At 54.9% G+C, this 13,113-nt stretch overlaps 1 protein-coding gene and 1 long non-coding RNA gene across 2 annotated transcripts in view; both read left to right on the top strand.

Moving 5' to 3' along the window:
- Positions 1–1,242: 1,242 nt before the first annotated feature.
- Positions 1,243–3,122, top strand: LOC140345258 (uncharacterized). The gene is made up of 3 exons (XR_011923860.1): positions 1,243–1,713; positions 2,078–2,111; positions 3,050–3,122. It is a non-coding gene; the product is annotated as an uncharacterized lncRNA (long non-coding RNA).
- Positions 3,123–5,361: 2,239 nt separating this feature from the next.
- Positions 5,362–13,113, top strand: part of LOC140345269 (cytosolic phospholipase A2 beta-like) — a 33,127-nt gene continuing 25,375 nt past the window's right edge. The window contains exons 1-7 of the mRNA XM_072432247.1: positions 5,362–5,475; positions 7,198–7,338; positions 7,532–7,663; positions 7,776–7,816; positions 10,909–10,951; positions 11,664–11,718; positions 12,060–12,211. Coding sequence (XP_072288348.1) covers positions 5,362–5,475; positions 7,198–7,338; positions 7,532–7,663; positions 7,776–7,816; positions 10,909–10,951; positions 11,664–11,718; positions 12,060–12,211 — 678 coding nt within the window. The remainder of the gene's footprint in view (positions 5,476–7,197; positions 7,339–7,531; positions 7,664–7,775; positions 7,817–10,908; positions 10,952–11,663; positions 11,719–12,059; positions 12,212–13,113) is intronic.

A 13,113-nucleotide genomic window follows, 5' to 3' on the forward strand; every position in this document is an offset into this window, starting at 1 on the left:
GGTATAAAGCTCTAAATATACACCTCAGAGTGTAATAGAGCTCTAAAGACACACCTCAGAGTGGTATAAAGCTCTAAAGACACACATCAGAGTGTAATAGAGCTCTAAAGACACACCTCAGAGTGTATAAATCTCTAAAGACACACCTCAGAGTGTATAAAGCTCTAAAGACACACCTCAGAGTGTATAAAGCTCTAAAGACACACCTCAGAGTGGTATAAAGCTCTAAAGACACACCTCAGAGTGTATAAAGCTCTAAAGACACACCTCAGAGTGTATAAAGCTCTAAAGACACACCTCAGAGTGGTATAAAGCTCTAAAGACACACCTCAGAGTGTATAAAGCTCTAAAGACACACCTCAGAGTGGTATAAAGCTCTAAAGACACACCTCAGAGTGGTATAAAGCTCTAAAGACACACCTCAGTTACCTGCAATAACAGCGAAAACCCCGCAAGGTTTATTTCAACATCAGCACAACGTTTGCAACACTCTGTTTGTGCAGAATGGGACATGTCCCCGCCACCAAGAGGAGGGTACATGTCCCCGCCCCCAAGAAGAGGGGAAATGTCCCCGCCCCCAAGAGGAGGGGACCATGACCCAATTTTAAAACAAGGTGAAGCGTATAGGATCCATAGGCTGCTGACACTGGCTCCTCAGGTGCCTCAACATGTCCCTGTAACGGCTCTGAACACCTGCAGGTTTCCATAGAACTCACAGGTGTTTATTTTGTGCTGTATTAGTTGCTATTTTGGACGTTTGTGTAATTCATCATGAGGTGTCACTATTTGTCTATTGTTTTGGGCATTGTAAATGTTTATGATAATGATTGTGTTCTGATGTGTTTCTTGGCCACTCCTATTTTTGACCTTTGACCCCTGCCCCACCCTCAGTGGCCCTGTCGAAGGCCCTGTCTCTTCACCTGTACATACAGTGAGAGTTCTTTCCCTCTTACACCGTGTCACATCTAAAATGATAAAACGACTTTCACTCGTATCGGGCTTTTGTCAAAAACAAACTAAAAAGGGCAAAATAGCTGGTCTTTTCTGAGTCTGTGGAGCGTCTACAACACGACTCCAGTGGTTCATCATCTTCTGTGTAAAGAAGCTCATATCCACGAACCAGATCCAGGAATTCTCAAAATATACATTATTTTGTCACACCTCCTGTGGCTCTGGCCCCGCCTCCAGCCTATATGAACAGCCCGTTTACCTCAGGCAGACGTCTGCAGCTTTAGTCCAGGTTTAGTCCAGCTTTAGTCCAGGTTTAGTCCAGCTTTAGTCCAGGTTTAGTCCAGCTTTAGTCCAGGTTTAGTCCAGCTTTAGTCCAGGTTTAGTCCAGGTTTAGTCCAGGTTTAGTCCAGGTTTAGTCCAGGTTTAGTCCAGGCTTAGTCCAGGTTTAGTCCAGGTTTAGTCCAGGTTTAGTCCAGGTTTAGTCCAGGCTTAGTCCAGGTTTAGTCCAGGTTTAGTCCAGCTTTAGTCCAGGTTTAGTCCAGGTTTAGTCCAGCTTTAGTCCAGGTTTAGTCCAGGTTTGGTCCAGGTTTAGTCCAGGTTTAGTCCAGGTTTAGTCCAGGTTTAGTCCAGCTTTATTCCAGGTTTAGTCCAGGTTTGGTCCAGGTTTAGTCCAGGTTTAGTCCAGGTTTAGTACAGGTTTGGTCCAGGTTTTCCTCTTGAATCTTTCGGCGATATGGAACTTTTCTCCTGGCTTGTCTCCTGGTACGTTTGAAGGCAGTTATTCTTGTGTGTGTCAGATGCCCTCCCTCATAGGGGGAGGGGAGGGCATGCTTTGCCTGAAATGTCCCAGACTGTGGCATTAATATGGGGTGAATTGGTCTTATACAGTGTTGTTTTTCACAAAGCCTGACGTCATGTCAAATCTAATTTGAATAAATCTATTTGGTCTGGTCTCATCCTGGTCCTGGTCCTGGTCCTGGTCCTGGTCCTGGTCCTGGTCCTGGTCCTGGTCCTGGTCCTGGTCCTGGTCCTGGTCCTGGTCCTGGTCCTGGTCCTGGTCTGATGGTGCAGGAGAATGAACCTGATTTCTTGATAATTTGCATTGTGTTTGTATGTTTCATTTCAGGTTCAAAGAGACGTTTTGGCCTGATCCTTTTCAGGTGAGCCCTGGTTTAGTCCTGGTTTAGACCTGGTTTAGACCTGGTTTAGCCCTGGTTTAGACCTGGTTTAGTCCTGGTTTAGCCCTGGTTTAGTCCTGGTTTAGACCTGGTTTAGTCCTGGTTTAGTCCTGGTTTAGTCCTGGTTTAGTCCTGGTGTAGGTCATGGTGTAGGTCCTGGTGTAGGTCCTGGTGCAGGTCCTGGTGTAGGTCATGGTGTAGGTCATGGTGCAGGTCCTGGTGTAGGTCCTGGTGCAGGTCCTGGTGTAGGTCATGGTGCAGGTCCTGGTGTAGGTCATGGTGCAGGTCCTGGTTTAGTCCTGGTGTAGGTCCTGGTGTAGGTCCTGGTGTAGGTCCTGGTGTAGGTCATGGTGCAGGTCCTGGTTTAGTCCTGGTGTAGGTCCTGGTGTAGGTCCTGGTGCTGGTGTAGGTCCTGGTGCAGGTCCTGGTGTAGGTCCTGGTTTGGACCTGGTTTGGACCTGGTTTACTCCTGGTGTAGGTCATGGTGTAGGTCATGGTGTAGGTCCTGTTGCAGGTCTTGGTGTAGGTCCTGGTGTAGGTCCTGTTATTGTGTGCTGAAGATGAGCTCTGTGTGGTTTTTGGGTTGTGTTTCTGTCTCTTTTTCATTTGAAGAACTTGTTCCAAATGTTTGAAGAGTCTGAGTGTGTTTCTCGTGATGACCAGCAGAGAGCGCCCTTCTTCACTTCACAAACACGGCACAACCCTAAATCCACTAGTCCTGGTTTAGTCCTGGTTTAGTCCTGGTTTAGTCCTGGTTTAGTCCTGGTTTAGTCCTGGTTTAGTCCTGGTTTAGACCTGGTTTAGTCCTGGTTTAGCCCTGGTTTAGTCCTGGTTTAGACCTGGTTTAGTCCTGGTTTAGTCCTGGTTTAGTCCTGGTTTAGACCTGGTTTAGACCTGGTTTGGATCTGTTTGTGTTTCAGGTGGAGTTCGTGTCCTTCTCCACTCTGAAGGTCACCGTGCTGCGAGCGAAGGTCACACGGGGTCAGGACCTTTGTGAGTCTGGGTGTGGTCTCTTCTGCACATGTGCAGTGTGTAACTCCGCCTCCATCTGTTCAGTGTTCCACAGTATCACTTTAACGTTATCTCCATGGAGACAAGCTGGTTCTCGTGGAGCAGCGGCTCCACTCAGAGCCGCTGCTCACACACGCACTGGACCTGGGAATTTACCTGCATTTTGCCAGAACAGTGACATGTGCGAATGAAGCTGGAACCGCCAATCAAATCCTTGGTTACGAGTTTGGTTTCCATGGTTACGTCCAGTTCCCATCCATCCATCTTCTTCTGCTTCTCCGGGGCAGCAGTCTAAGCAGGGACTCCCAGACTTGCCCCTCCCCAGACACTTTCTCAAACTCCTCCGGGGGGTCCCCAGTACATCCGAGAGACATAGTCACTCCAGCTTGTCCTGGGTCTTCCCCGGGGCCTCTTCCCGGTGGGACATGCCCGAAACTCCTCCCCAGGGAAGAGCCCAGGAGGAGCAGCAGCTCTACTCTGAGTTCCCCCCGTGTGACTGAGCTCCTCCCCCTATCTCTAAGGGAGCGCCCAGCCATCCGGCGGAGGAAACTCATTTGGACCGTTTGTATCCTCGATCTTGTCCTTTGGGTCATTAAAGCTCATGACCAGAGGTGAGGTCAGAACATAGAGTGAGCGGTAAATCCAGAGCTTTGTCTTTGTACTTAGCTCCTTCACCTCAACAGTCCAACTGTCAATCACACACTCCATCAAGACCCCAAGATACTTGAACTCCTCCACTTGGAGAAAGGACCTCCCACCCACCTGGAGAGGGCGAGGACCCCCCACCCACCTGGAGAGGGCGAGGACCCCCACCCACCTGGAGAGGGCGAGGACCCCCACCCACCTGGAGAGGGCGAGGACCCCCACCCACCTGCAGAGGGCGAGGACCCCAACCCACCTGGAGAGGGCGAGGACCCCCACCCACCTGGAGAGGGCGAGGACCCCCACCCACCTGGAGAGGGCGAGGACCCCCACCCACCTGGAGAGGGCGAGGACCCCCACCCACCTGGAGAGGGCGAGGACCCCCAGCCACCTGGAGAGGGCGAGGACCCCCACCCACCTGGAGAGGGCGAGGACCCCCACCCACCTGCAGAGGGCGAGGACCCCAACCCACCTGGAGAGGGCGAGGACCCCCCACCCACCTGGAGAGGGCGAGGACCCCCACCCACCTGGAGAGGGCGAGGACCCCCACCCACCTGGAGAGGGCGAGGACCCCCACCCACCTGCAGAGGGCGAGGACCCCCACCCACCTGGAGAGGGCGAGGACCCCAACACACCTGGAGAGGGCGAGGACCCCCCACCCACCTGGAGAGGACAAGACACCTTTTTCCGGTCGAGAACCATGACCTCTGATTTGGAGCTGATTCTCGTCCGAGACACTTCACACTCGGCTCAAACTCTCCCAGTGCAGCTGCAGGTGCGGGTTTGATGGACGAACAGCATAGATGAGATCCTGTGGTCCCCAAACCGGACACCCTCTGACCCCTGACCACACCCTCTGACCCCTGACTGCGCCTAGAAATTCCGTCCATAAAAACTATGAACAGAACCGGTGACAAAGCGCAGCCCTGAGGAGTCCCTCACTGGGAACAGGTCTGACTTACTGCAGTGACCACAGCTCCTGCTCCTGTCAGACAGGGACCGGACAGCCCTGAGCAAAGGGCCCCGGGCCCCGTACTCCTGGAGCACCCCCCAAAGGACACCCCGAGGGACACGGTGGAAAGCCTTCTCCAGATCCACAAAGCACATGTGACAGTGCAAACTCCCATGAGCCCTGGCGCCCCCTGGTGGAGAGTCTAGAGCTGGTCCAGTGTTGCACCACCAGGACCTAAACCTGCTCCTCCTGAATCTGAGGTTCTATGGGTCAGATTCTCCTCCAGGACCTGGAATAGACCTTATGGGAGGCTGAGGAGTGGGATCCCTCTGTAGGTGGGACACACCCTCCGGTCCCCCTTCTTGAACAGAGGGACCACCACCCCGGTCTGCCAGAGACACTGTCCCCGACCGCCACGCCCTGTTACAGAGACGTGTCAGAGACAGCCCTACAACATCCAGAGACTTTAGGACCTCAGGATCTCATCCACCCCCGGAGCCACCGAGGAGCCACCGAGGAGCCACCGAGGAGCCACCGAGGAGCCACCGAGGAGCCACCGAGGAGCCACCGAGGAGCCACCGAGGAGCCACCGAGGAGCCAACAACCTCAGTGACTTCAGCTCGGGTGATGGACGAGTCGGCCCCTGAGTCCCTGGTCTCTGTTTTCTCTTCAGAAGACGTGACTGAGGGATTAAGGAGGTCCTCAAAGTCCTTCCACCGTCCCACGACCTCCTCAGTGGAGGTCAGCAGGCCTCCACCGGCTTCTCCGCCGGCTTCTCCACCGGCTCCGTAAACAGTGTTGATGAGGCACTGCTTCTTCCTCATGAGGCGCCGGACGCTTTGCCAGAATTTCTTTGGGGCCGACCGATAGTCCTCCTCCATGGCCTCCTCAAACTCCTCCTCAAACTCCTCCTCAAACTCCTCCTCAAACTCCTCCTCAAACTCCTCCTCAAACTCCTCCTCAGCGACAGCACGAGCTGCGCCCGCTTGACCTGAAACCTGTCGATGACCTTCTTCAGTCTGACCCTTACTTCCTGTGTCCACCACCGGGTTTAGGGGTTACCGCGGCGACAGGCACCGGTGATCATGTGACCACAGCTCTGAGCCGCATCAACAATGGAGGCTGAGAACATGGTCCTAGTTTAGTCCTGCTTTAGTCCTGCTTTAGTCCTGCTTTAGTCCTGCTTTAGTCCTGGTTTAGTCCTGCTTTAGTCCTGGTTTAGTCCTGGTTTAGACCTGGTTTAGTCCTGGTTTAGTCCTGGTTTAGTCCTGGTTTAGTCCTGCTTTAGTCCTGGTTTAGTCCTGCTTTAGTCCTGGTTTAGTCCTGGTTTAGACCTGCTTTAGTCCTGCTTTAGTCCTGCTTTAGTCCTGGTTTAGTCCTGCTTTAGTCCTGCTTTAGTCCTGCTTTAGTCCTGGTTTAGTCCTGCTTTAGTCCTGGTTTAGTCCTGGTTTAGACCTGGTTTAGTCCTGCTTTAGTCCTGGTTTAGTCCTGGTTTAGTCCTGCTTTAGTCCTGGTTTAGTCCTGCTTTAGTCCTGGTTTAGTCCTGCTTTAGTCCTGGTTTAGACCTGGTTTAGTCCTGGTTTAGTCCTGGTTTAGTCCTGCTTTAGTCCTGGTTTAGTCCTGCTTTAGTCCTGGTTTAGACCTGCTTTAGTCCTGCTTTAGTCCTGCTTTAGTCCTGGTTTAGTCCTGGTTTAGTCCTGGTTTATACCTGGTTTAGTCCTGCTTTAGTCCTGGTTTAGTCCTGCTTTAGTCCTGGTTTAGACCTGCTTTAGTCCTGCTTTAGTCCTGGTTTAGTCCTGCTTTAGTCCTGGTTTAGACCTGGTTTAGTCCTGCTTTAGTCCTGGTTTAGACCTGCTTTAGTCCTGGTTCAGACCTGGTTTAGTCCTGGTTTAGTCCTGGTTTAGTCCTGGTTTAGTCCTGCTTTAGTCCTGGTTTAGACCTGCTTTAGTCCTGGTTCAGACCTGGTTTAGTCCTGGTTTAGTCCTGGTTTAGTCCTGGTTTAGTCCTGCTTTAGTCCTGGTTTAGTCCTGCTTTAGTCCTGGTTCAGACCTGGTTTAGTCCTGGTTTAGTCCTGGTTTATACCTGGTTTAGTCCTGCTTTAGTCCTGGTTTAGTCCTGCTTTAGTCCTGGTTTAGACCTGGTTTAGTCCTGGTTTAGTCCTGGTTTAGTCCTGCTTTAGTCCTGGTTTAGTCCTGCTTTAGTCCTGGTTTAGACCTGCTTTAGTCCTGCTTTAGTCCTGGTTTAGTCCTGCTTTAGTCCTGGTTCAGACCTGGTTTAGTCCTGGTTTAGTCCTGGTTTAGTCCTGGTTTAGTCCTGGTTTAGTCCTGGTTTAGTCCTGCTTTAGTCCTGGTTTAGACCTGCTTTAGTCCTGCTTTAGTCCTGGTTCAGACCTGGTTTAGTCCTGGTTTAGTCCTGATTTAGACCTGGTTTAGTCCTGGCTCTGAGTCCTGTCTCGTTTTTTTCCCAGTGTCGGGGTCGGACTTTTACGTGACACTGACGTTACCGACGGCAACGGCCACAACAGAAAGAACCAAAACCATCAACAACAACAACTGCCCAGAGTGGAACGAGAACTTCAACTTCAGAGTCCCAGTCCAGACCAAGGTGAGTCCAGACCAAGGTGAGTCCAGACCGAGAACCTGGTTTAGACCTGGTTTAGACCTGGTTCAGACCTGGTTCAGACCTGGTTCAGACCTGGTTCAGACCTGGTTCAGACCTGGTTTAGACCTGGTTCAGACCTGGTTTAGACCTGGTTCAGACCTGGTTTAGACCTGGTTCAGACCTGGTTCTCTTGTAGAACATCTTGGAGATCCGCCTGTATGATGAAGACCTCCTCAGCAGAGATGACCTGGTGTCCACAGTCCTGCTGGACCTGAGCACTCTGGAGCTGGACACCAAGCTGAGTAAATCCTTCATCATCGGACCAGAGGTCAGACTCCAGCTCTTTGATCCCGTCATAGTTTTGGGTCATTAGTTGTTAGTTTATGGTCTTTTTGGAGGAGAAAGATCTGCTGCTGAAGCCTCTGGTGTTTGTGTGACAGACGGAGGACCTGCTGGAGCTGGACTTCCAGCTGCAGAAAAGGTGAGGGACACATCGGCTCATGGCGACGCTTTGGGCAAACGTTCCTCTCGCCGCCCAAACGTTCCGCTCGCCGCCCAAACGTTCCTCTCGCCGCCCAAACGTTCAAACGTACCTGTCGCCGCCCGAACGCTCCTCTCGCCGCCCAAACGTTCCTCTCGCCGCCCAAACGTTCCTCTCGCCGCCCAAACGTTCCTCTCGCCGCCCAAACGTTCAAACGTTCCTCTCGCCGCCCAAACGTTCCGCTCGCCGCCCAAACGTTCCTCTCGACGCCCAAACGTTCCTGTCGCCGCCCAAACGTTCAAACGTTCCTCTCGCCGCCCAAACGTTCCTCTCGCCGCCCAAACGTTCCTCTCGCCGCCCAAACGTTCCGCTCGCCGCCCAAACGTTCCGCTCGCCGCCCAAACGTTCCTCTCGCCGCCCAAACGTTCCTCTTGCCGCCCAAACGTTCCTCTCGCCGCCCAAACGTTCCTCTCGCCGCCCAAACGTTCCTCTCGCCGCCCAAACGTTCCTCTCGCCGCCCAAACGTTCAAACGTACCTGTCGCCGCCCGAACGCTCCTCTCGCCGCCCAAACGTTCCTCTCGCCGCCCAAACGTTCCTCTCGCCGCCCAAACGTTCCTCTCGCCGCCCAAACGTTCCTCTCGCCGCCCAAACGTTCCGCTCGCCGCCCAAACGTTCCTCTCGCCGCCCAAACGTTCAAACGTTCCTCTCGCCGCCCAAACGTTCCGCTCGCCGCCCAAACGTTCCTCTCGACGCCCAAACGTTCCTGTCGCCGCCCAAACGTTCAAACGTTCCTCTCGCCGCCCAAACGTTCCTCTCGCCGCCCAAACGTTCAAACGTTCCTCTCGCCGCCCAAACGTTCCGCTCGCCGCCCAAACGTTCCTCTCGTCGCCCAAACGTTCCTCTCGCCGCCCAAACGTTCCTCTCGCCGCCCAAACGTTCCTCTCGCCGCCCAAACGTTCAAACGTACCTGTCGCCGCCCAAACGTTCCTCTCGCCGCCCAAACGTTCCTCTCGCCGCCCGAACGCTCCTCTCGCTGCCCAAACGCACCTGTCGCCGCCCAAACGTTCCTCTCGCCGCCCAAACGTTCAAACGTACCTGTCGCCGCCCGAACGCTCCTCTCGCCGCCCAAACGTTCCTCTCGCCGCCCAAACGTTCCTCTTGCCGCCCAAACGTTCCTCTCGCCGCCCAAACGTTCCTCTCGCCGCCCAAACGTTCCTCTCGCCGCCCAAACGTTCAAACGTTCCTCTCGCCGCCCAAACGTTCCGCTCGCCGCCCAAACGTTCCTCTCGCCGCCCAAACGTTCCTCTCGCCGCCCAAACGTTCCTCTCGCCGCCCAAACGTTCCTCTCGCCGCCCAAACGTTCCTCTCGCCGCCCAAACGTTCCTCTCGCCGCCCAAACGTTCCTCTCGCCGCCCAAACGTTCCTCTCGCCGCCCAAACGTTCAAACGTACCGGTCGCCGCCCAAACGTTCCTCTCGCCGCCCAAACGTTCCTCTCGCCGCCCAAACGTTCCTCTCGCTGCCCAAACGCACCTGTCGCCGCCCGAACGCTCCTCTCGCCGCCCAAACGTTCCTCTCGCTGCCCAAACGCACCTGTCGCCGCCCAAACGTTCCTCTCGCCGCCCAAACGTTCCTCTCGCCGCCCAAACGTTCCTCTCGCTGCCCAAACGCACCTGTCGCCGCCCGAACGCTCCTCTCGCCGCCCAAACGTTCCTCTCGCCGCCCAAACGTTCCTCTCGCCGCCCAAACGTTCCTCTCGCCGCCCAAACGTTCAAACGTTCCTCTTGCCGCCCAAACGTTCAAACGTACCGGTCGCCGCCCAAACGTTCCTCTCGCCGCCCAAACGTTCCTCTCGCTGCCCAAACGCACCTGTCGCCGCCCGAACGCTCCTCTCGCCGCCCAAACGTTCCTCTCGCCGCCCAAACGTTCCGCTCGCCGCCCAAACGTTCGTCTCGCCGCCCAAACGTTCAAACGTTCCTCTCGCCGCCCAAACGTTCCTCTCGCCGCCCAAACGTTCCTCTCGCCGCCCAAACGTTCCTCTCGCCGCCCAAACGTTCAAACGTTCCTCTCGCCGCCCAAACGTTCCGCTCGCCGCCCAAACGTTCCTCTCGCCGCCCAAACGTTCCTCTCGCCGCCCAAACGTTCCTCTCGCCGCCCAAACGTTCCTCTCGCCGCCCAAACGTTCCTCTCGCCGCCCAAACGTTCAAACGTACCGGTCGCCGCCCAAACGTTCCTCTCGCCGCCCAAACGTTCCTCTCGCCGCCCAAACGTTCCTCTTGCCGCCCAAATCCTGAAGGAGACCTTCAGGGTTAAAGGGGACCTTCAGGGTTAAAGGGGACCTTCAGGGTTAAAGGAGACCTTCAGGGTTAAAGGAGACCTTCAGGGTTAAAGGGGACCTTCAGGGTTAAAGGAGACCTTCAGGGTTAAAGGAGACCTTCAGGGTTAAAGGAGACCTTCAGGGTTAAAGGGGACCTTCAGGGTTAAAGGAGACCTTCAGGGTTAAAGGGGACCTTCAGGGTTAAAGGAGACCTTCAGGGTTAAAGGGGACCTTCAGGGTTAAAGGAGACCTTCAGGGTTAAAGGAGACCTTCAGGGTTAAAGGGGACCTTCAGGGTTAAAGGAGACCTTCAGGGTTAAAGGGGACCTTCAGGGTTAAAGGAGACCTAGTAGTACTAGAAGTACAAAGACAAGAGCGTCTTCTTTGCTCAAGCTTCAAGAGCCAGATGCTTTGGGCGCTAGAACCTCTCAGGACCAGAGACTTAAGACAGAGACTTAAGACAGAGACTTAAGACAGAGACTTAAGACAGAGACTTAAGACAGAGACTTTAGGACTGAACCAAACAGAACCAGAGGACACGTGGCTATAGGTCAGGGGCTCTCAAACTCTTTTGCTGACCATGAGTCTGGACCTTTCGTAACAGTAACATTGCAGTTTTAGCCACTGCGTCACTCGTCCATGCGCCCTCTGCTGGCTGTTTACAGGAAGCACAGCTCATGGACTCTAGAGGCTCTGGAGACGAGAGAATCGCACTGACGTCTGGAACATCGTTGGGTTTTCCAATCGACCAAAGTATTTTTGTTTCTTTCGTTGCAGTGAAGAAAAGGCTCAGAAGTATCAAACCAACGGGATCCTGATGGTGAGGGCATCTGACACAGCACCTCCTTCTGACAATCATGTTCTATTGTTCTCCAGGCGCCTCCTCCTTCTGACAATCATGTTCTATTGTTCTCCAGGCGCCTCCTCCTTCTGACAATCATGTTCTATTGTTCTCCAGGCGCCTCCTCCTTCTGACAATCATGTTCTATTGTTCTCCAGGCGCCTCCTCCTTCTGACAATCATGTTCTATTGTTCTCCAGGCGCCTCCTCCTTCTGACAATCATGTTCTATTGTTCTCCAGGCGCCTCCTCCTTCTGACAATCATGTTCTATTGTTCTCCAGGCGCCTCCTCCTTCTGACAATCATGTTCTATTGTTCTCCAGGCGCCTCCTCCTTCTGACAATCATGTTCTATTGTTCTCCAGGCGCCTCCTCCTTCTGACAATCATGTTCTATTGTTCTCCAGGCGCCTCCTCCTTCTGACAATCATGTTCTATTGTTCTCCAGGCGCCTCCTCCTTCTGACAATCATGTTCTATTGTTCTCCAGGCGCCTCCTCCTTCTGACAATCATGTTCTATTGTTCTCCAGGCGCCTCCTCCTTCTGACAATCATGTTCTATTGTTCTCCAGGCGCCTCCTCCTTCTGACAATCATGTTCTATTGTTCTCCAGGCGCCTCCTCCTTCTGACAATCATGTTCTATTGTTCTCCAGGCGCCTCCTCCTTCTGACAATCATGTTCTATTGTTCTCCAGGCGCCTCCTCTGGCTGTAATAAACGTCAAAGTCAAGAACCTTTCAGAGACAAACAGTGAGTCACAAAGTCAGAAGAGCAGGAGGTGGCGCGTCCTGAAGGAGGCGCGTCCTGAAGGAGGCGCGTCCTGAAGGAGGCGCGTCCTGAAGGAGGCGCGTCCTGAAGGAGGCAGGTCCTGAAGGAGGCGCGTCCTGAAGGAGGCGCGTCCTGAAGGAGGCGCGTCCTGAAGGAGGCGCGTCCTGAAGGAGGCAGGTCCTGAAGGAGGCGCGTCCTGAAGGAGGCGCGTCCTGAAGGAGGCGCGTCCTGAAGGAGGCGCGTCCTGAAGGAGGCGCGTCCTGAAGGAGGACTCGGGTGGGACGTCTGGACTGGGACACATGACCCTCTGTCGCCCTCCTCAGGTTTTCTGAGCAGAGCGCCCAGGCTGAAGCTGGGCGGAGCCTACGAGAGGAGCGTGTCCCTGACGGACGAGGAGGTGCTGCAGTTCCACGTGAACCGGGAGCTGAAGACCGAGGTGATGCTGACAGGGAGTGAGGCGCAGTCCACCATCAAGGTACTCCAGACCAGGACCAGGACCAGGACCAGACCAGGACCAGGACCAGACCAGGACCAGACCAGGACCAGACCAGGACCAGGACCAGACCAGGACCAGGACCAGACCAGGACCAGACCAGGACCAGACCAGGACCAGGACCAGGACCAGGACCAGACCAGGACCAGACCAGGACCAGGACCAGGACCAGACCAGGACCAGGACCAGGACCAGACCAGGACCAGACCAGGACCAGACCAGGACCAGACCAGGACCAGGACCAGACCAGGACCAGACCAGGACCAGACCAGGACCAGACCAGACCAGGACCAGGACCAGACCAGGACCAGGACCAGACCAGGACCAGACCAGGACCAGACCAGGACCAGACCAGGACCAGACCAGGACCAGGACCAGACCAGGACCAGACCAGGACCAGGACCAGGACCAGACCAGGACCAGGACCAGGACCAGGACCAGACCAGGACCAGACCAGACCAGGACCAGACCAGGACCAGGACCAGACCAGGACCAGGACCAGGACCAGACCAGGACCAGACCAGACCAGGACCAGACCAGGACCAGACCAGGACCAGGACCAGACCAGGACCAGACCAGGACCAGACCAGGACCAGGACCAGACCAGGACCAGACCAGGACCAGGACCAGACCAGGACCAGACCAGGACCAGACCAGACCAGGACCAGACCAGGACCAGACCAGGACCAGGACCAGACCAGGACCAGACCAGGACCAGACCAGGACCAGGACCAGACCAGGACCAGACCAGGACCAGGACCAGACCAGGACCAGACCAGGACCAGACCAGGACCAGACCAGACCAGGACCAGGACCAGACCAGGACCAGGACCAGGACCAGACCAGACCAGGACCAGACCAGGACCAGACCAGGACCAGACCAG

This window comes from Eucyclogobius newberryi, unplaced genomic scaffold (assembly GCF_026437365.1).
Source record: "Eucyclogobius newberryi isolate DKJ021-1_F unplaced genomic scaffold, fEucNew1.0.hap1 SCAF_107, whole genome shotgun sequence".
Classification (NCBI taxonomy): Eukaryota; Metazoa; Chordata; class Actinopteri; order Gobiiformes; family Gobiidae; genus Eucyclogobius; species Eucyclogobius newberryi.